We start from the raw sequence: 24,542 nt of genomic DNA on the forward strand, positions 1-24,542 counted from the left end.
TTGATAAACATAAGTAATTCATTAATTTAATCGTATAGTGTTCGTTTGATGCTAAGATAAAATTATGAACTTGAAATATGTAGACATAAATATAGGAAACATTCGCATGTGAAATGTAATAAAATGAAATTTTACATGAAATTCATGGTGATTCTTCAAGCGGCACAATTCTATTCTGTTTTAACCAATTGATAGTTTCATTCAAGGTCTCATGCAGCTCTTTGAGGCTTCTCTGATAGAATCGATTTCCTCAGTTAAGTGACTAGCTCATAGTTTGTGTTGGGTCACAGTCGCAGTATTTATTTATTCTATTATTAAGAATTACACGACTTGCAGATAAGTACCAAAGACTCAATCCTGTATTTATAAAGTAGAACAAGTAATAAAAATGAAAGTGGTTGAATATGATAGGATTGCACTATTCTTCCCTAGATTAGAAGAATTGGGATGAGACCACATTAGGCGTTTTTGAGGTGTTTAAAGACGAGTCGGCAAGGCAAGAAGCTCTCCGATTGGCTGATTCCCGAATCAACGGGAATCAGCCAATCGGAGAGCTTCTTGCCTTGCCGTCTCCTGAAAAACCGACAAATCTGGTCTTGCTATTATACTTTTATTTGAAAATTGTTCAATACTTGAATTTTAGTAATAAAATGACTCTATTAAACTATAACGATTCCCATAATTTATGGAAGTTGTTCATTATCAAATTTACATTCAAAATACAGTACGATACAATCCAATAATAATAATAATAATAATAATATTGTATTGTTGAATGAATCGATTTGAATAATGTTGATAGTCGACTTACCTTTCCTTGCATAATAAGACGAATGGTGAGCGTGACTGATGGGTCATCGTTGGGAAATGTCTTGAGGTCATCCATGTTGCACCTTAGTTGAGTGATGTGTTGGTGGTCGGATGCTGGATGGTCTGGTCGGATGCTCTTGGGGAGGTGTCTAGGCTGGGCTGGGAGTCAAGGGAGCAACGGTATCAGGTCTCCTCACTCTAAAACACAAAACATGACTAATTATGATAACGTAACTTATTAGCATTCAAGTGATTGCATGAACATCATATTTAATTTTCAACTTGAAAAACTCAGTCTTGTAGACAATTTTATTATTTATTGATTGCTTTAAATGAAAGTTACTAACACTTTTTGTGTAGTTGAGAAGTTGATATTGTGGTAATTATTCATATTGAATGAAATGAATTGAAAATGTTTTTGACAATTTCTTAGTCTTTTTCATTCAATAGAAAGTTACTAACCTAACCTTCATCAATATTGAGTTCTTTGTATAATTAAAATGAATAGAATTGAATCAATTTTAATTCATTTGATCCATTTCTCCTTTATTAACTCCTAACCCAACTTAATCTTGAGTCCTTTGAAAAATTAATTGGAATGATTCCATTTTAATTGAAAACTACACTCTGACATGCAAATTGTCAGGATATACCACAATAATGCTTTTACTGCAATGGAGTTCATTTGGCTGGGTACTTTGGAAAAATTACATATTTCGTATTTTATTCAATAAGATAGATGTTCTTCTACTGTTCTAAAAATGTTTGATGATAATATTTCCTCTAAAGAAGTACTGGATGGATAATATTTCTCTACTTATGAATAAGATTTCCAACTATCAACATTACAGTTGAAAGTTTTATTCTTAGAAACGGAATGGACAGTTTTAAAATTTGTTAAAGGACCTTTAATGTGAGATTTACTCTAAACTGACATCAATCTTCATAAATAACAACGATTTCCCTTTCCTTTCGATACATTTTCTTTCCACAGTACTGACTTAATAAAGTGAGGTGGAAAGATTCAATTTAGGCAATGGTCAATCAACAATATATTTCACATAGATCGATACCACTCTACATTACTGAGGAATCTGCAAGATGATATTGAAGAATAAATTAATATATCTTTCAGCTCCAGTACTATTTCTCCTTTCCAAGTTCAAATTGAAAACTACCTACTATTATTTATTTTGTACATTGATACAAGCAATATCATTCTGGTTAATTACTGCTGATTATTCCACGGTTACATTTTTGTTCGCTGATTTAAGATGGCTAGCTGGATTACAACTCCTGGAGACAGGATTGAGCTCTAATATTTCTGGAGAGACTGGAATGACAAGTCTTCATTAAATCTTTTAGTTAATCTGTTTGTAGTGGATTGGAATGAGATATGAATGAAATGATTAAATGTTTTAGATGACTTGAATGTTTACATTTAGAGATAAGAAAGTACTTTAATATTTATCTAGAGAATTTGAAATTATAATGAATGATTAGAAAAGGTACAGCAGGCTCAAAGCCCAAAACTGTTCCTTTCCCAAATTTAGATAGAAATTGTCCAAAAATAGGTTATGTTTACACTTCATGATTTTTGTCCAATTTTGAGTCCAAAATATATATAAACTACCCCGGACGGATCTTATCCATGGGGCGAATGCCAGTAATGTAATACTTATATAGAAATATTTTTGTAACAAATTGTTGTATATTTGATCAATAAAGGCGATTATTATTATTATATATAAACTGGGATAAATTTATTTAGAATTATAAATTTAGAATTTAGAATAATTCTATAATTTCTACGATAATTATAAATTTAGAATTTAGAATTATAGTTGACGATCACAAATGTATAAAAAATTCTCCCAACAAGATTCCCAGACATCTCAATCTCAGAAATCTGGCATGGTTCTAAATACAGACACAACCGTTCATTGCAGCAATCAATACACACAGTATGAAAACGGCTATTCTTCAATTTTCAACAGAAAAGCAGAGAAATCAGGATAAAAGCAGCAGGGAGGGAGAGCTGCTATATAACTCCAGCTACACCACCGGTATCATACAAACCAACAGGCAAGATCGCTACACAGTGTTCACCTTTGTGCATTTGTAACATCCAACTGCTCTATACAAATACTCTGAGCTTGAGTTGAGTTGGAGCAGCTCCCTATTGAGCCGAGTTCTCTCTTCACACCGCATGGCAAGAATTCAATGCAAACCTCGCTCTCTCAACCAGTGCATGCCATTAGGTAATGGCCTTTGGTCTCCGTCTCTCTCTCCTTGCGATCCTTTTATCCGAGCTGGCTTTTGTGATCGCTTCATAATCTTTGGCACTTCTGGCAAGTGCTTGAGAGCTCGAATGCAGTTTAATCCGCTGCTGGTGCATTTTCGCAGCGGCTTTTTGTTGGCTCGGGTTCGTTCAACTCATCGTCCTTTCGTCCTCATCGTCACTTCGAATTAATCAGACTGCTTTCTGCGTCAGTGACTTGTGACTTTACTCAGCAGAAGCTTAGTCTATTTGAGGCGACGTCCCGTTAATTACTGCTGATTATTCCACGGTTACATTTTTGTTCGCTGATTTGAGATGGCTTGCTGGATTAAAACTCCTGGAGACAGGATTGAGCTCTAATATTTCTGGAGAGATTGGAATGACAAGTCTTCATTAAATCTTCAAGTTAATCTGTTTGGAGTAAACTTGAATGATATTTGAATGAAATGAATGAGTGTTCTAGATGACTTGAAGGTTTACATCTAGAGATGAGAGAGTACTTTAATATTTATCAATCGTATTTGAAACTATAATGACAACTCTACATTGAAAATCCTACTGGATTTATTCGGAACTAATTTGCATCCAGTAATATATCAGAAGAAAATGTTTACTAGTCTAATTATTATACTCTTAATGTACACGTTCTTTAGTGAATTCTTCAAGTTACTGAATAAATTTTGTGAACATTATTCAGGTACCAATTTCAAATACTGAACCACTATTAATTTCATATTACTCAATTTCTATTTATTTCGCAGTGACATGAATACAAGGCAATATTCAAGGTTTTATTCAATTATGTCATAAATATATCAATTCCAATATAACTAAATTCCTATAGTGGAATTGAGTTCTTTATAATTTATCAACTCACACCAAATAAACTGGAAGGTAACGAAGGGCAAAAACTATTACAGCTGATTGAATGAAATTTTCCAATTAAGGCTCGTTATAGAGAGATCTATTGTATCAATATTGTTCGGATATATTACTTTACATCTACGAGGAATAAACTCAGAACTTGGGCTTTGAAAATTCTACAAGCTCAGCAAAACATTTTTCAATTCAATTCCAACATTAATTTCCTGCACCAAGCAAAACTGAACTAAGCTGGAATTCGACGTATTTTTTCAGTGGAGATCAATAATTGTGATGGCCGATTGTCTGACGGCTACCGTTTGTCAACGAAAATGTGATTGATCAGATCTAGTTAGGGCAAGTTGACAGCTGTCAAAAAGTTGCACCAACTGTGATTGGCAGACGAGAGCCGGTTCGGATTTGAATTTCCAACTGTCACAGCTCAACAAAACGTTTCTCGCAAAGCATTGGAAAAAATAATAGTTGTTCACATGTCGCATTCCGGCAAAACTGCACTTGCTAGGAAATTACATTTTTCGTTTAGAATGGAAATTGGAAAATATTAAAAAACGTGTGTTACAATATGAAAAAGGTTGAATGGAATTTCATCCTTGAAACTTATGCAGCGATTGTGAGTTTGGATTAATTTGAGGATTGAGTATCAAAATTGTTCAATCATTATTTATTTTGGCTTTATTCAATAGTAAATATTAAATTAAACAGTAATTTTTTTGTGAAAATAACGTTCACTAATATATGTTTTTGTATATGGTACTTTGTCATGCAGCCTCTTTCAGGTTCGCTCAAGATATTATTCAATGAACGTTTTTTCTATTTTATTTTAAATAATTTCTATTCTAAACGTTAAGGGCCAGTTGCACGTACGTCTGTAAAATATGGACATTGACGCTGATTAACAAATCAGCGTTAGTTTTACGGATTCATTTTTGTTCCACAAAGATCGGTTAGTTTTTTATCCCGATTAAGTTTTTCGGTTAACTAACCAAGATTTTAACGGTTTCACAATCTGGCAACACTGTAATTTAACCGACAGATGTTATTATTCTGAACAAATGCCACAAAATTGAGGTTATGTTATTGAAGCGGTGACCATTCAATAGGCATGCTTTATAAAAATGTTGTCTGTCGCTAGTGACCAGTGCTATCTGCAGAGGAACCAGATCGAAAACTAACCTAAAAATCAGAATATAATTTTGAATGCTAATATCAGCTAAATACACTTCTCTAATTTATTAACGGATGAAATTCATGCATATATTCAGCTCATACGTTGAATTTTATAGTTTTTTACTAATATTGTAAGACAGCTATCAGTTGGTACGTAATCGGCGTTAGTTGGATTTAATTCCCCGTGAATGGCTTGTTAAAAATCTTTCACGTCGATTAGTTTAACCGGCGTTATATTTCGATTTTTACCTTTGTGCAACCAAATCTTCTTCGTTTCAACTAATCGCTGTTAAAATGATGTCAACTAATCATAATCAATAATTGTTTACGCCGGCGTAAAGTTTAATCGGCGTTATCGCTTGAAATTTCTGTTTTGTGCAACCAAAATGCATCGGTTAGCACTAATCTCGATTAGAGTATAGCATCTAATCGTGATTAAACGTTAACCGACGTACGAAAAACTGGGGGTAAGTTTATTCTAAACTATTCTTAACGTTTTTTTTATTCTATTCTATTTTGAGATATAAGAATTGACAATTACCGTTGCAAGAGCCAAAGTCAGAATGAACTAAGCTAAGCCAATCAACAAATTGCTTTGTCAAATCAGTTCAAAAGTAATGTTGGATATACCAATGCATGCTTACTTGTTTACATCAAGATTTGGAACTTAATTTGATCTGAGTGAGTAGCTCTTCTCACAAAATAATTAACCAGATAATAAGAAGTTCAATGGATCACTTACTTTGATTAAAATTATTTTAATTATTCAATAAATACAAAAAACATAAGTATAGACTCTGCGCGAATGATTTAAACGGGTACTTCAGGTTCCAAACTGAAGAGAATGATAGAACCAAAGATCTAATCTAAGATGTTTCCTAAGTGCCAGTTGCACAAAAGCCGGTTAAATTTTAATCGTGATTAATTCCACGATAACCAATCATAAAAGCGGTCTTTTCAAAAACGCCCTCTCTGATTGGTTCTCGTGAAATTAATCACGATAAAAATTTAACCGGCTTTTGTGCAACCGGGCCTGAGTCTGTGATGGAACTGAAGAGCACTAGACTGACAGAATGGATGTAATAATTTATTTATCTAATAGAAGTCTTTGGGAGCCTTACATCTATCGAAAGAATTCCTAAACTTCCATGAATAAGACCCATTATTTATAGAACATTGTGTAATTGAGTTATATTCCATCTGCTTTGATTCATATCACGGCTATGACGACATTATAGGCAAGAAATCATCCACAGCAACTCAGGTTAACGTGAAAAAGGAGTTGACCAAATAAGCTTTCTTGCAGTTAAGAATTCTTATGAAACTTGACTTGTAGTAGAACTGGATTGAGTTCCATAGAAGGAAGCCTGAAAAGTTATCCCACAGAGCAGGTGAAAGAAAAGTGAAGCTTCATGTAACCCAACCTCAAACTTCCACTGGATTTACACGCAAACATATAATATACAGTACAAGTTCCGACCCACGGCTTGCAAGGAAAACTCATGGTCGGACATGAAACCTGACAAAAGATTCGTTTGGTCACCTGTCTTTTCATGTGTGGATACTGGTAAATAAACTATATTAGCAGGATTTGAGACTAAAGTCCTGTCAAGCACACGAAGTTAAACAAAATTAAATGAATCAGGACGATTAAAGGTTCATTAAGAAAGGAAATTTATTCTAATTGAATCATACTTTTCGACTTGATAACAAGGATTTCTACTTGAAAATTGAGGTTCTAGGAGTGTATTTGAGAACTAGGGTTTTATACTTTATAACTAAGTTTCTCACCTTGAAAGCATAGTTCTGTATGGTTCTCTTCTTGAGAGCTATAATAGAAACTAGATGAACATTAGGAGAGAGTGATTTTTTTCAAACACTGTTCTTACAATAAATAATTTATTGCATGACTCGATTATAAGAGGAAGAAGAATATATATTTGAATTTTATTTTTGAAAGACTGAGTACATGGGGAGAAAACCTACTTTGGAAATGCTAAATAGCAATTTGAAAATCGTTATAAGAAAGTAAATAGGAGGACTTAGTTTTTATCAGGCCTTCATAATAACTATAAATAAGGAATAAGTTTCCAAATGAACTTTATTTCACTCTCAACTGGATTCCATTGTCTTATTTCAAAACATACATTCTCTCATTTTCTTCTTCAAGGTTTTTTTGTAGAACATGTAATCTCAAAACAGGTTAGGATGAAATCATATCAAGTCGTAGGAAAATCAATGTCAAGGAAATCTATTATGTTTCATCATTGTAAAGATAGAACAAGTTTCTAATAGTAAAACTGATGGAAAGTAAGCTATGCTTCCCTTACAATTTTTGCCCCATTATTATCGATAAAACCACTAATGTGACAATATCAGAATACCAACTTTATTCTTTGATGTCCTTCGCAAGAGGAGGAATCATGAATCAAATTGAAAAACAGCCATATTCTCTCAAATTCCTATCGTAGAATTGACTACACTTGACATTGAATTTCTAATAATAATACTGTATCTCTAAACATTTCTATTTCTTCACTAAATCGAATAGTCACCTGTCTATTCATTAACTAATACATTATTATTATTAAGTAATGCACTCAATTTATTTCAGATAGTATGTTTCGAAACCCACGATAAGGCTTCCAATTGAAAAGGAGTACGAAAACAAGCATACCGATAACACTGCACTCATGTAGATCGTCCAGAATCACCGAATAACTCACCTAAAACAAATAAAAAATAATATTTTAGACTCACAATGCATGATGACAAAGGTTTAAACAGTGAAACTGTGGAGAATAACTCCTTTCATGAGAAAGAGAACTCAGCTAATACTACGTTCATTAGAATCCACTTTACTCGGGTTTCAAACAAAAGAGAGCCACTTCAGAGAACAATTGAGACATTGGAACACTTTCTAGGGCAAGATCAAAGTTATAATATACTTGAAGAGCACTACTCAAAACTCTATGGATAAAATCGCGTCGAAGTCGAACTTTGTCTCTTCAACGCCCGACAACTTCGCCCTTAGTTTTACTTCCGTTTTTTACTACCCATTGTTACAACGCATCTCCCTTCTCTACATAATTCCAGATGGCTCAACTTCATTCTTGTAGGAATCGATTCATTCATTAATAAGTAATGCAACTATAATTGAGAAAATAGTATGAGTTTCCCTCAATTTCGACGTAGTTTCCAAGTAACAGACACCATTTTTAACAGTGACACATTTTGGAAGAGAGAACTGTAATGAATAATGAATACAGTTTACTAAGAACTGTTACAGTTTGTAAAATAGTGAATAGTTAAAGTAAATAGTTATAGTTTGTAAAATATTATTAGTTTTCTTCAAAATAATAATATGTTCAAACGTCTCCTTTGCAAGCGTCATAACGTCCATAGCCTCCTCATAATACTGTACTGCTCCAATTTCAGACTTCAAGTAGGGTGGTCACTAACGGTAAAAATGCATGATGATCATGCATGACATGCATGTTTATCATGTGCACACACATGTTTTGACATCAGCGAGAGGCTTCTAACATAGAATAAACAGCCATTTACAAAAGATAAACCATTGGGAAATTACAAATTATGATAGAAAATAATTTAACCTCAAATAGAGCAGCGAATGAAAAATAGACAAAAAAAATTGGAGATACTATACTAAAAACTAACTTTAAAATATTTTTTACGAATCCTTCCGCTGTGATGATAGCTGTAATGACACAACAATGTATTTCGTCTGTATATCATGTATGTTTTACCGTTAGTGACCATCCTAAGACGAGAATAACTCATTTTCGTGTAAATACATCAACCCTTGATTCCTGATCAGATAGGATGCAAATCAAGATCTGTAACTACGGCTCGGTGATTCGCGCACGCGCTTCGCTGGCCAGGCCATGTGTGGTCGTATTTAATATTTGATAGCAGTTTCATTCACCCCAATACAAGACCACGCGTATAGGTGCAATTTAAGCTGTCCTGAAGGGGATGATGGACCACTGTTGTGGGGGTGGCTCCCAACATAGATATACATCTACACAAATATGAATAGCATGTATATCTCTGATACTGCACTGCATTGTATGTATAATGGGGAGAGGGGAGGGGGAGTTTGGCTGACCCGTGCAATGAGTGGCCTTTGATGTATGAAGGGGTTGTCTCTCTCTCACTCTCTCTCTGACAGCTAGCTTCGGATGCTGGGACTGTTCTGCTTCTGGCGTTTGACAGTGAATTAGCCATGTAATGAGAACAACAGAATATCGTGGGAGGGGATAAGGGGAGGGGAGGGATGAATGACAGGAGGGTGGGGTGGGGGAATTGGCTGGACAACAACTACTCTCATAGCTCTCTAGAATCAATACGCTGTCAGACAAGCATCACATCAGCACAAAGGGCTTCGATCTTTGTGCTAGAAATTTCTGATATCTCATACAGTCGTGTTGAAGTACCGTATTCATTATATCAACTTTCTAGTTCGCTGGGTTTTGATTTAATTTCAAGCTCTATGAACAAATTTTTCATAGAATGGAAATCTCAAACTCGAATTCAATTAATCAGAAACCATCCTAAATAATCCAAAATAGCTGAAACTTTACATTATTTTCTCTTAATTTTATTTCGTGTTCAATTCTCTAGTTTTTCGAAATTTAATTTAAACGTTGACTACGAATACAGCAGTTTCAAGTCTAGAACTTAGCTAAATCCCGAGTTTGGGAAGCGGCCCAAAGATACAGTTATAATAAGCATAGCATCAGCTGATAAAAAACGAAATGCGTGGCACATGAGTCTGTACTCATTTAATGTGACGCTGCCCATATTCCTATTTTCTCCACCACCCATCCATCTAAGTTCTATATTTTAATACAACTTTAATGAGCTCGAACCAAAATGAATCGACGATACAACAATGTCACAGCTCTATTATTACCTATTTTCAAGAATAGAATTCCAACAATCAATTCAATTCACGTTAGTTGAGAGCAATAATTAAATTTGAAACATGGCAATTGTTGGTACAAGTTGAGATAACAGGGTGAAAAGCAATCATGTAGTGGCAGCAACAATTGACTGGCCGTTCATTATTGCATCAGTACATCATGAATACAAACGAGTGACGCGCGACGCGCCTCGACGCGTTTCGATGAATTCGACATTCGAATAATGGCGATAACCAGAGTGCCAAGCTGAACAATACACAACACATTCGCCATTGCTGGCAAACATTATCTCACTACCTCGCATATGTATTGCCATGCAATATTCTATACCATGTGCATAGAGAGCTACCTAGAACAACAATGGGAGTCTCCTATTCACATATGAAACGCATGCGGTGCTGACGTAAGATAGGGTGCGTTCTGTCGGAAAAGCGAGAGAAAGAGGGAGGAAGAGAGAAAGAGAGAAAGTGAGTGAGAGAGGATGACAGAGTGTGAGGAAGTGTGTGAGAGAGAGTGACAGAGTGAGAGAAAGTGTGTGTGAGAGTGACAGAGTGAGAGAAAGTGTGTGAGAGTGACAGAGTGAGAGAAAGTGTGTGTGAGAGTGACAGAGTGAGAGAAAGTGTGTGTGTGTGTGAGAGAGAGAGAGAGAGAGAAAGTGTGTGTGTGAGAGAGAGAGAGACAGAGAGAGAAAGTGTGTGTAAGAGAGAGGAAGGAAAAGGGGGGAGAGAGGGGAGAGAAGAGAAGGTATAATAGGGAGGAAGGAGAGATTTGGTATAGGGTTGATGGAAGGTGCATATTTGAAGGGTTGTGATGTATTTCGAACTATTATTCGAATGCTGCCCACGCGTTAGGCTATATAAAACAAGCTTTTACGGTGAAAAAAGAAGACCAGTCAAAGAGGGTTAAGACTGATTTTACATTTGGAAAAATGGACGTTGTTGTAAAGGTCAGTGTCAGTATTATCCAAAAACATACTAATTAGTTAACTCAAGATTTCCCTTTATTGAATTGGAAAGATACTAGTTGTCCAGAAATATTAAGGGATTGTAGTGGGATGATGATTTTCATCATATTACAATTATCAGATAGTTTATGAACAGAACATTTTTAAAGATTTTTCATATCTGCAATTATATTATGAGGTATGTTTCTTGCATCTACGTGTGATAATGTATATTATAATGAAGGAAGAACTGGCTTATACACGCACGAGATTGAAAATTCACGAATGACGTCTGAACTACCGGACTGATTAACTTGAAATTTTGCATATAGATTCTTTATTTATAGGCCTATTTTCAATTCTTCAAGTTTTCGATTAGGCCCTTGCGGAGCACTGGTTACCTGCTAGTTGAAAAAAAACTATGAATAGTATATTCGTAATGTTTCGATTATTATCAGACGAAATGGAATGAAAGAGGTTGGAAAATCTTATGCACAAATGAGGTGGAAATACGTAAATTAAAATTACAAAATTTCAAGTGATCCCTCAAAAAGGTATCATACCGTTTCAAATTAATTAAACAGTAAGTACTTGATGTTGAAACAACTGAAACTTAATTGGAATGAAAAAGGTGGAGCAACACAAACCAGAAATAGAATTTAATTTCGCTGATGAACAGCTCTTGATATCGGTGGCTCGGCCAACTCGTGTTTTCCACAGCAACGCTGTATACAAAATGGATTGTTGTCATTTTCAGTGCCAACTTTCCAATCAAATACTTCACAATTCGAATCTAGGTTGTTTCTACATAAATAAAGGAGAATAGCATGTAGGACATTCAAAGGAAGAAGTGAAATCAATTCTACTGAACTGATATTAAACTTCATGAATCCATGATAAAAATCTGTCTGAATCGCTCTCTAAAAAGTATCTCTGAAGTTATTATTCATTCACCGGTTACGGTTAAGTCTCTTAAAACCCGGTTTTCAAAAACACATTTTTTGATTCCTCGGTCGCTTTCATTATTTCAACATTATTTTATCTTGATATCATTCATCTTTTGAATTTTAAGCTGGGGTTTCGTTTATGCGTAAATGCCGTTGTCGACCACGACCACGACAGGTAGAGAATCTCAGATTGGGTAGATTTCAATTTGTCTACATAACCTAAAAGATTATGTTCAATTATGTTTTAATGGGGCAGGTTGAGCTTATACTTTTAAATGGCAATTTGTTGATATTATTAGAAATGTTCAATTCTTTAATAGTAAAGACAAATATAATGAAAAGTAATTTGATCAGCTGTTTTACCACACTTTAAATTTGGATAATATGAATGTCAACAATGCTTGCCGTCGTCGACTGCGGAAATTTACGCACAAACGAAAATGAACCTTTAGATGATATCACAAAGTTGAAAAATGGAGACTCAACATAGCAACATAGTATGAAATAATACTTATTATTAGACATTAATTTTATTCCTAATAACTAATACATTGCACACTACATGTGAACTCGATTGATTTTGTGTAGAATGTTCATCATTGCACACTACATGTGAACTCGATTAATTTTGTGTAGAAGATTAGAACATTAAAAGCCATGCAACTGAATACCATTCAATCATCAAGTTCAAAAACTCCATAGAAGCAATGTATTAGTAATCAGATGAGAATATCTTTACAATGGAGTTATTAAGGTGCGACCAGAACGAGTAATTCACGGTGAAGATCGATGCCACTAAACAATTTTGCAATGATAAAAACATATGGAGTCATTAATATAGATATAGAAGATATAGGCCTACAGAGTGGCCAATAAGTTAGTTGACAACTATTCTGTTGTTACTTTATAGTCATTGTTTATCGAATAACAATGAATACACTGTCACAAACAACCATCAAACATAACCTCAAACTAAACTGTGGTAAACAAATCTGAACATATGTGGTTTGGTTTGTAACAACAGCTGATCTTAAAAATTGCTAAGCGTCAACTGACTTATGGGCCACTCTGTAGATATAGGAAGTAGACAGCGAGCTGGAATCTTCATATTCCCTTGAGAATCTCAAATCAATATTGTCAACATGTTCCAACAATACTGTACTGTATAAATATGAGTTGGGTAGTATCAATAGCACAACACTATAAATAACTGTGGTTGAAGCAAAACCAGAAGTACATACTTATATTTGTGTCCAAGACCGACTTCAGGGGTTGAAAATGAGGTGAAAACGATGAAAAGCGTGTGAGGAGTGGGAGGAAGACGATAAGGAGTACGACATGAGAAGAGAAGGAGAAGGAGGAAGAGAAAAGCAAACCTGCGGTTGACTGATAAGAGAAGCAGCAGACAAGAGTAGAGAGCTCAACAATGAGTTGAGAGGACGTGCTATCAGACCAGGTGACAACTTCAGTGAAGCAGGGTGGGAGAGAGAAGAATGACAGTGCGGAGGACAAACTAAAATTATTATGGTACAGAGAAACACTGCAGCATAGAGTTTCCATTAGAACAATAACTACGTGACACATAGAGGAATGACACCGTGCAAAGATAGAATATGAGAGAATCTGAGAGAATACAATACACTGCAGTGTGAGAGCGAAAATGAGAACACATTGTCTGTGAAACCTTTAATAATATTGAGAGTTTTCACTACAATTCACTGTGTTTAATAAGGGCTGAAAAGTAGAGGAAAACTGTCTGGTGTCAACACTCTGACATCTCGATAATTCCACTCCGGCCAATTCGTGCTGGCGTTATTGAAAGATAACAGCTGGTGCTACTGCTCTAGAGTGTGCTGTCGTTAGGGTTGATGTGACAAGGGATAAACACTGATATTAACAACAATATTAGAGTTGGATAGAGTTTCATGGTTTGGTAATAGAAGTTGGTGGGTGGCTAAACTAGTTTATATTGTTGTTTTGATAGAAACCGCATTAGTCCTCTGCTATCATTCATATAACTGAAAATGTCACATCCAAGTTTAGATAAGCCGCAATGTTTCATTCGTTCTCTTCCCCTAACACACTTACAAGCTACACACCAGACAATTATTCAATCAATTTTGGGGCTATTTGTGATGTTTGTGATAAGGTGAGATAAAAAAGCATAGTTGGATTTTTGTGATTAATAGAAGACTTTTTTGTGATTGATCAGCAAGGTTTCATTCTAGAATTCCAGATAGCAAAGCACCTATCTTTTTAAAGGGTAATCCAATTAGACCAACACTGAATCGCAATAGACATTTGAGAGGCGAAAAATTAAGACATAAACATACTATAAATGATGATGATGAAAATAATGATACCTATATAACAATAATGTCTTGTGTCACTTCGGCTGTTAGTCAAAATTAGCCAAATAAGATAAGCTTAGTGCTCATCTTGATTTGGAATAAGTCACATGTGAGGGGCATACTGATAAAATTGATTGTGACATATTTCTAGGATTCACGATATCCAATGTTATAAATAGAAGGAAAAAGAATATTGAAATTCAAAAACCATTCTATCAAATATTAATATTTTCCAAATCAGTCATTCACCCATCTACACCATCACGGTAAAACAAAATTCCAATCTGAATCTTAATTATTGTGATTGGGGAAGCAATCAAGATTTGACTGATAACCTAATCATCTCAGGTGCACCATTATTATAATAATCAGAACAGCTAGACAGGTGACAGTTAATTTACATCCAACACTATTCTCATCAATATCAGTTTACTGCTGTCTGTGGGTATGGTATGGGAGGGTATGTGGTCCCAACATTATTCTCTGAGAGCTGCACTTAGGTATACAAACTAACCCCCCCCCTCACTGTATCACTACATCTCAAACACCCCCTATATCTCAAACTCTCTCAATTAATATCTCTCCCGAACAGCCTACACATACAACGACGTTTCATCGTAATTACATCCAAGACTAACTCATATCACCTATCTAGCTCAACACCCTCCTCTTTCTCTGTTTAATTAACTATTTATTTAATTAATGATTATTGAAATTATTCAATTTTAATAATATTTGAATAATTTTTGCTGCTGTCTCACTTCATATTTTCCTGTATTTCTATTTGGACAAAATTTTCCAAGATAAGAATCAAGTTTCTGCATTACCCACAAACATAATTTATATAATAAACCAAATTATTCGAGCTTTTCTTGTTACCGCCCAATAATTATTTGACACCTTGTATCAAACAAGGTATTATATAACTGGGCACCCGTCGAAAATCCTTCAGATTTGGCAGGACATTCAATTGTTTAAATTGTGAATAAAATTTTGATTTGATTTGTGGGACTAGACTTCTGAGATAGTTTGGTATACTCCGTAGATCAACTTCCGATTAACGTTTCGTACAAGATTATTAGTATTTTCTATAAAATTGTTCTTTTTGAAATGTCTTGAACTTACTAAAAAATATTATGATTCATGAACGATCTTTAACTTAATATGGTTCCTCTTATGACAAACTAAGAGGATTATAATATACGATGATCTACCTCTTCAAAGGAATAATACATATCGGTCGTGATGATTTTATGCGATTCAATTTTGAATGAAATCGACTTGATATCGTCAAACCACTAATTAAAATCAATTTGAGATATCAGTTTCGGTTGTTGAATCATTATCAATCTCTAGTAAACGGAAAGCTCAAATATAGAGCAGCAGAATATGATGGAAGTATGGGTGAAGCCCTACAATTGGCCATTAGCTGCTGTTGACCAATGAAGTTCGAGCTCTACTGCTATTGGCCGAGACTAGACACGCCCAAGTGTTCCAAATATGGTCATGAGAACCGAGAACTTTCAAATTTTCACGTTTTCGAACACAGTGTTCAGAGAGATTAAAAAATGAAATATTTAACAATTCTTCTAGAAGCAATAATGATCTTGTTTATTATTGGTATTATTATTATTATCATGAAACATTCAATTCGAGGTCTTTTACTTATAGTTTTTGGGTATCAAATTTGGAATGCAAGACAATATTAAGAATTTATTGGAGCTAACTGAAGTTTCATACAAATTATAAAAGAATCTATGCAAATGATCATTGAGATTTTCCACTATTCTGGGTAGGATTGTTTTACTTATATCACTTAGGCCTACTTAATTATAATACTAATACGATATTTTACTTGAACTTATCAACTTGTGTACAATTCAATCAAATTAAAAAAGAATATCTATCGATCTCCTTCACATTAACCGACTCATTCCATCTCTCATCCTCTATCTGAACATCTATATCCAACCATCTTTATCGCACCTTCCCTTTCCATCCCTCTCCGCCATGATCTAATCCGAATCGCAGCAGCCTCGGAATGCCTGCCGATCTCCATTAAATTACAGCGGCGCAACTGTTTATGATGTTGGTATGCCTGACACCTGCATACCACCTGCCATAACACAGATACCCCACAATACAGGCCAACAGCCATGCATTATAAATATGCCACATGACAAACGGATATCCGTCGCTAATTAATTGGAATTTGATCTCGGATTCCGTTTGTGAATCATTGGCATTTCAAATTAAAGATAATAATGTGGAATTCATACAGTTTGTTACATTAATTTCATATTCATACGCTGATTCCGCGTGGAATTCATATAAAAATGACGGAATTTGAGCTTAGTCAAATATTTAATGAGATACCTCATATCATTTGGCCAGTTAAATACAGATCTGCAGTATTTCAAATCACTGTGTATTACGGAGAAATAGATTAAATACAGCAATAATATTCTTTAGTTACTGCAAATGTTATTTAGTTACTTCTCTAGTTTTTCTAATTTTCAATAACCAATTATCACAATGAGAATAAATTGATAGGTTCTTATTAAACACTATCACGTTACTATATTCAGTCCCTGAATATATTCAGTTCTTGTCCCTGTTCCAAATTCTTGTTCTATCTTGAATCAATCAATCAATAATTTTTTCAATTCAACACAAGATATATAAAGGAAATCAGAATACAAATCAGTCACAATGAAAAAAAGTTTCTAATGAAATACAAAAACAGGCTTCATGTTGGGGTGTGCTGAAAAGAAAAAAAAAGGAAAAATACCTAGCCAACTATGGTTTCTCATGTAATAGGCAGGTAGAGGGTATAAAAGTAAGGGAATAATCCGAATTAGACATCTCTAAAATATTATTACAATGAGACATCCTAATTCTTGTAGGAAATCGTATCAAGAAATCGCTGATATAAATATTGGAATATATTTGTACAAGTCGAATAATTGAATATGTGATGAATTTCATTTATTACCATTTATTATCCCTTGAACTTCGCTTATGTCTCTGCATTGTATCTATGTTTTACACTAAAAAAATTTGATAAGAATGACTCCGGAACCGTGTAGACTCCAGAGGAAGTAACAATATTATCTTTGTTCTTAGAATAATAAAAATGTTTCACAAAGCTAAAAATGACGGCTATGATTTAATGACTTTCCATTTCTAATTATTCCAATACTACCATTGCCCAACATCAACACGCTTGCAGCTACTGAAAGAAGGAGAGAAATTAAAAAAGCAAAGAGGAGATACTTTTCGGATGAGACTAAAATAAAGAGAGGCGGCGTACGCCTGAGAGGAGGAGGAGGAGGAGGAGGAGCAGGGAGGTCAGAAAAAGAAACAGAAAAGAAGGGAGGGATAAATTGTAATGAAAAATGCAAACCAAGCTGACAAAGAGAAGAAGAAGAAGAAAAAAAGGAGAATAAGACAGGGCCGCGGGCTGATCTAAAATGGGAGAGGGATGACAGGTGGTGAGGAGGGATGGTGAGAGGGGGGAAGGGGAGAGAATGCCTGGCAGTGACTCAAAATAATAGCGATATCAACAACAAAACCAACTGCTACTGCTTGTCGCTACTGATTTGCAGCGCATTTACATCGGCTACATGCTAACAAAAATACAAAAGAAACAATGAGACAAAAAAGTGAAAGGAAGCGAGAAGAGTGAGAGAATTAGAAAGAGTTAGAGAATGAATGATTGGGAAGAAAAAGGATTGAAAGAGAAAGCGAGAAGAGTTAGAGAGATAGAGAATGAATGATTGGGAAGAAAAAGGATCGAAAGAGAAAGCGAGAAGAGTTAGAGAAAGAACGATTGGGAAGAAAAAGGACTGGTAGAAAAGGGAGGAATGAGTTACAAAAGATAAATTAGGCAGAAGGAAATTTGATGGAGGAGAAAGAGAATTGTTGTAAGGGAAAGGAAAAAGAAGAAAGATTATTTTAAAGAATGATTAAATTTAAAAAGAAGTGAAGAAGAAAACGGTGGTAATAACTTTGGAGAGGAGGAGAAGGAAGAGCAGAAGGAGGAGGAGGAGGAGTAGGATGAGGGTGATGATGAGGAGGAGGAGGAGTAGGATGAGGGTGATAATGAGGAGAAGGAGGAGTAGGATGAGGGTGATGATGAGGAGGAGGAGTAGGAGGAGGAATAGGAGGCGGAGGATGATGAGGAGGAGGAGCAGGAGTAGGAGGAGAAGAAGAAGAATAAAAAGAAGGAAGAGGAGGATGAGGAGGAGAAGGAGAAGAAGGAGGAGGGAAGGAGAAGAGAAGGAAAAATAATAACAAAGAGGATGTGCTGAAGAAGTAGGAAGTATGGAGAGAGTAGGTAGGAGATTTTCTCATTTGAAAGTAAACGTAACGAAGTGATGAGACACACTCTTGCCTCTTGCACAGCAGACAGCCCCAGTAGCGTTTTGGGTTTCTCCTCTACTTGTCATCTACTTTACTTTGCCAGTTACGTGTGCTGCTTGTACTGTGAACTTTGATCGAGTAAGCGGAACACTAAATAGAATGAGTCACTTTGTTCCATACGAAGAGCAGCCAAGTTTAGGCTTCAGTTAGGCGTTCAACTTATCACACATTAATTATTAGTTCAATTACTACTCAGAAAAAACAATAATTACGGGCCAAGCCAAGTTATTCACATATAAATCCAAGATTTGATTACACAGTAAGGGCCAAGCCACACGTAGCGTTTTTTCATGCGATTTCAGACGAGTCATCAGAGCAGGAAGCTCTCAGACTGACCAATGATTGGCCAACCCAATCAGCCAATCGGAGAGCTTCCTATCCTGCCAACTTGTCTGAGAACGCCTGAAAAACTCTTCGTGTGGCTTGACCCTTACTGTGAGCTCATTTCTTGGATTAAAATGTGAGAAACTTGGGAGAAATGATACCCTACATAAATTCTAAGAACTATTATTTTGAAAGGGAATTAATGTAACTGAAGAACGAAGTATTTCATGTTATCTACAATCAAGGTTTTAAAACATTTATGAAAATATGGGTTTCAATGTAGCCTATACAGACAAAATATTCAATTTCCATTACGGTGCATACAATAATACTGTATAATGAAATAAGTAGTACTATCGAATGAAGGAATAGATTTTTTGAATGAACTACGATCAAATTATTAAATTTACTGAAATAAGTCCTATCAAATGGAGAAATTGATTTTTTTAAAAGAAACTGCGATTAAATTGTCATGAAATTTATTAAGATTATAGGACACTTTTCAGTATCAAACAATTAAATATTGACGTTTTTATGACGGTGCATAAATTGGAGTGAGTAGTACTTTCACTACCATAGAAATTACCTATTAACGGAAGATCGAAACTGCAAGTCCTAAATGAAGGAAGGGCTGACAACGAAACAAGGTCAGTAGACGACGATGATACAAAAGGGTGGTTTCAATTCATTGGATGTGCACAGAAGTCTGCGGGTGAATTGAGATCGGACAGCTTGAAATGGTAAGACCGGAAGGGGTGGACTGATAAAGAGGGGTTGAAAGCAGAGGAGGAAGGGAGGAATACGGATAAAGAGGAAGGGTAGCCCTAGAAGAGTTCCGGTCTTTAGGGGGAAGGGACCAGGGACACACATCAATTCGAGAGGCCACGACTAATAACCCTTTCAGGCCGGGCTGAGGGATGAAAATCACTACTGGGGATATGGCAAAGTGAGGGCAATGAACGTGGGTGGATAAGAGAGAGGGAGAGAGAGCGCGAAAGAGAGAGAGTGAGCGTGAGAAAGAAGCTGAGAGAGGAGTCATGTTTCAGCGTTTTTGGCTTGTAGGATGAAAAATGAAAATCAAGTTTAACGTCATATCAGAGATCAACCAAAAGGGCAAGTAAGAAAGAAATAATACAAATAATACTTTTAATACTATATACATTTAATGTAACAATCTAATCTCTAATTTAATCATATTTAATTCGCTCAAAATCCTGAAGTATTAAAGATATAATATTTGAGAAGGTACGAAAATGCTGAAAAATGATATCGAATTAAGGGAAGTATGGAAATAACAGTTGAAATATAAAAATATAACAGTTTTGTTATGTGAAGTCGAAAGAAATGAAGGCTGCACTTTAGTATATGAAATGAACTTACACGCATTTGAAAAGTATTATAACATTATTTATTGAAATCATATTCATGAGTTATTAAAATAATCATAAAATCCTGGAATATTGAAGATATAACATTTGAGAAGGTATGAGAAATGATATAGAATCAAGGGATGAATGAAACATATTTGATGAGATCAAAATACTGAAGATTGAAGAGAAATTTAGAGAAGGTTTGAGGAAGATGAGAAATTATGTAGAATTAGGAAAAATAGAGAGCGAACAAGTATGAAGGATTTTACGACACTAGTTCTCATGAAGGGATGACAGCTTGAATTGGCTTTTCCCAGTATCGATGGATCGTCATTAGTCGTGTCATCAATTTCAACTACAGCCAATAACTTGGAAAATTGGCTCACTTAGCAGTAGTTAGCACACGACGAGAATGTCCCTGGATAGTCTGTATACCAGAGACTTTTGCATGATGTGTCGACTATAATATAAAATGTATATTTCAATATGAAATTGATGGACCGTATATTCTTCACCACGCGAGGTGGTGGTAAAACCTAACTACAGAGAGAGTTAGTAAAAATAGAAACCTAGGCTATGATAATGCAATTAATATTATTCAATCTTGAAATATATGAATTCAGGGCTACTTTCTAGTATTTATAAAATATAATTATAGTACCCTTTGTAATTAATAAAATAATAGAATAATAATTTGTATTCTTATTCTATTATTTTATTCATTTCGAAGGGTACTATAATCCCATTTTATTAATATTATTCAATTGTAATTTGATATTGTGATTGTGGAATGTAATAAATAAATAAATACTATCCACCACGTGAGGTCGTTTCTAAAACTTAACAACAGAGAGTGCCAGCAAAAATGAACCCCAGGCTATAATAATCTAATTCATATTATTCAATTATAATTGAATAAAATTCATGTATTGATCTAACAATTGACAATGGGGACAAATTCATCCGCAAATTCACCTAATTTAAACATGCATTAAATCATACTCTAAGGTACAAGAGGAACTATTTGAACTATTAGGTTTCCACTAAGCAAGGTTTTGGGGTTATTTTTCAAGTTATATTCATGGCAATCTCATTATGGTTCATGTCTCCTCTCAATTCTAAAAAAATATGGAATATTACCTCATTATCTTAACAATGCCGCTTGAAACCCCAATTTGGTCAGCGTATCCTTTTAATCTCATAGTTTCGCTTAAAAATCTAATATGAGTTGAAGTGTTCATAACACTAAATGACTTTCAAAAAAGCCAAGATTTTGTCACATACTAATCTACCTAGAAAACATTTCGGACAAGTACACACGAGTACACCTGCAATGGCCGAGCTTTGTTATGAGCCCAGCAGGCCGGCACTAACCCAAGAAAGAAGCACAACGACTCCAGAAAAATAAAACGTAGCTAGGTAGCAGTGAATAGTGAATTTTTCATGGCTGATAAATAATGCAAGAGTCTAGCGGAGGAGACAGTGGTGGAATGTCTCGGAAAAGAAAGAAAAGATAAATGAAAAAAGAAAGGGGAAAGTGACCTGTGACATCCGCTATCCCTTGTAAACGAAAGTAACTACTGGCGTCTACTTTTTTATTTCTCCATCTTCATCCTTTTCTCTGTTTCCACTTTCCCTTATACTTGCAAAGCAAGGAGTTCTTACATGCATGCAAGATGCCGTGAAAATGACTCCACTCAAGTGACGTAATTTTCTCTAAACACACCTTGGAGGAAAACTACCCGACTCTACTACCTAATACTACTACGACTGCTACAACCAACAGTAGTGCAGTAGTGGAGTTCTTTGTCAGTGAAGTCTTCTTTTAGTCATTGTCCATCTGATATATTCTCTGCACCCAGTTGAGTTGAGCATATTCTTCCACTACCTTTCAAGTGCAAAGATTCTTCAAGAAGGCAGAAACTCAATACAACAAATATTGATGAGTGAGAAATAAAAAGATAAAAGATATGTGAAAGCAGATAATTTGAACAGAATATGAGTATTGTTGACCTCCTTGTATTACCATGTAACATACATGCAAAGTAGAATTTACAAAGAGCAAGGTCTACTTTTTGTCTAGTCTTTTTTATTCTTGACTGTTTCATGCGTAAATAGATTAATGCAGCTTTATTATAATAAAGATTTTCATTCAATTTTGATGTTGTTTTTCAAGATATTCCGGAATTTTTGTGTCAATAATATAATTTGTTTTCAACTTCTGGTTATGTAGTGCAACTCTGGTATATCAAGTACAATCACATAATTTTAATCAAATTAGAAAAAAGAGCATTTGTAAACTTATTTGCCTTCTACAATTGTGCTAATTTGACTCATAAATGAAACTACTGCAAATCATTTGTTAAGTCAAATGGAACTAAATCAATTTTCCAAATCAAAACAAAATTTATTAGAGTAAATTTGGGAATAAAAGAAATTTTGGGCTAGCGTCTGTCTTCATTTCACTATTGTGTTTCAATGTATTGTTGAATATTCCCAAATATTTCAACTGAGTTGTGGTCGATGTTGTAGAAACGTTCCATGATGAAATAAAAACACATAGATGTTGTCAGTTTTCTACACTTTAATTTGGTGTACCAAATTAAAGTGTAGAAAACTGACAACATCTATGTGTTTTTATTTCATTCCCAAATATAGTCTACGTTCATATCATGTCAACCCCGAGAACCATTCATGTCGAAATACAATAAATACCTCTCGACATCGGTATTTTGTACATCAAACATGCACTCAAACAATATTTTCGACCCACAAAAAATATAGCTAGACATCGAGATTTTGCACAGAATTTCAAAATTTTCAAATATGGAAATTCTATTTCGATGACTTATACAACTAATGGGATTTGCCAGGGGATAGAGTTAAAAGTGTAATTGAATTTCAACCGACAAATCCTGAGGGAAACTGCATGATGAGTGGCTGCTATTTAGCGGTAGCGGTCACGGCCATATTTTCCACTCAACCCCCTCGCCTTTCAACCCCCTTAAACACTAGAACCCGCATAACATGGAGAGTTCATCCCCTCCATGAGCAAAGTCCTGTGGACAGGATCGATGCCCGTTTATAAATAACTCAATCAATCCGTCTCCTCTCCAGGTTCACTCCTGCAAAATCTCTGCTCCATTGTTCCCCTTTATCTCTAGCAAAAAACTCAACTTTATGAGGTCAACAAATTAATTGCCTGCATCACAAACAAATGGTGCACAATTTTTCAAACTAATTGAAAGTGGTCACATCATACACACGACAGGAGTTTCGAAAAATATTGGACTTTAATAGCTGTATGAAATAATTAATTGGTGCGAAATGGATGACTGGCTTTCGGTAGCCTGAGGTCTAAAAGTGATCCTCAGACTCATTTCATTCACAAAATAATCCGAGTGAGTCTAGAAAAAAGATATGAGATAATATTAAGTTTGTATCGGGAAATAATTTATTAGAATTGAATAAAAATTGTACGATTGACTGAAAATTTGTAGAATATGGGTAAATGGATTTAATGGTATATGGATAATGGTCGTCAGGAAGGGGTGAAGAGTTATGATGAGACAGATACCTAATGAAGAAAAGTAATTTCAATTCATTTAAACACAAGCAAAATTATATACAACTAGCCGTCAGGCTCGCTTCGCTCGCCATATCCGTCTATTCCAAATCAAGATGAGCACTAAGCTTATCTTATTTGGCTAATTTTGACTAACAACAGCCGAAGTGACACAAGATATTATTGTTATATATAATTACTAGCCGTCAGGCTCGCATCGCTCGCCATATCCGTCTAGCCAGGGGGCTCCGCCTCCCTGGACCCCCGACTGGATCGTCCAAGAATGAGATCAGCAGGCTCGCTTCGCTCGCCTGCATTTTTCATTTGAGCATTTTTATCATAAATGTTAGGACAATCCAGTCGGAGGTCCAGACTAAACGTCTGGCTAAACTGATATGGCGAGCGAAGCGAGCCTGACGGCTAGTAATATAATATTCTCAAGAATAGCTCTGATTGAAGTAGCAGTGCCCAATCAACTTTTCCGCGATAAATGCATTTCAATCTTCAACTTGGTGCCAACCTAACAAA

The 24,542-nt window shown here is 35.1% G+C and overlaps 1 protein-coding gene across 16 annotated transcripts in view; it reads right to left on the reverse strand.

Annotated features, from left to right (window-relative positions):
- LOC111064145 (poly(rC)-binding protein 3) overlaps window positions 1-24,542 on the reverse strand; it is a 228,161-nt gene that overhangs the window by 42,220 nt on the left and 161,399 nt on the right. For 14 of the 16 annotated variants that reach the window (XM_039434085.1, XM_039434084.1, XM_039434082.1 and 11 more), the window contains one exon: window positions 812-1,008. In XM_039434085.1, the coding sequence (XP_039290019.1) occupies window positions 812-886 (75 nt within the window). In that variant the 5' untranslated portion in view covers window positions 887-1,008. Of the gene's footprint in view, window positions 1-811; window positions 1,009-7,817; window positions 7,867-24,542 lie in introns of all 16 variants that reach the window. The other 2 variants (XM_039434078.1, XM_039434070.1) reach the window with 1 other exon arrangement.

This window comes from Nilaparvata lugens, chromosome 8, assembly GCF_014356525.2.
Source record: "Nilaparvata lugens isolate BPH chromosome 8, ASM1435652v1, whole genome shotgun sequence".
NCBI lineage: Eukaryota > Metazoa > Arthropoda > Insecta > Hemiptera > Delphacidae > Nilaparvata > Nilaparvata lugens.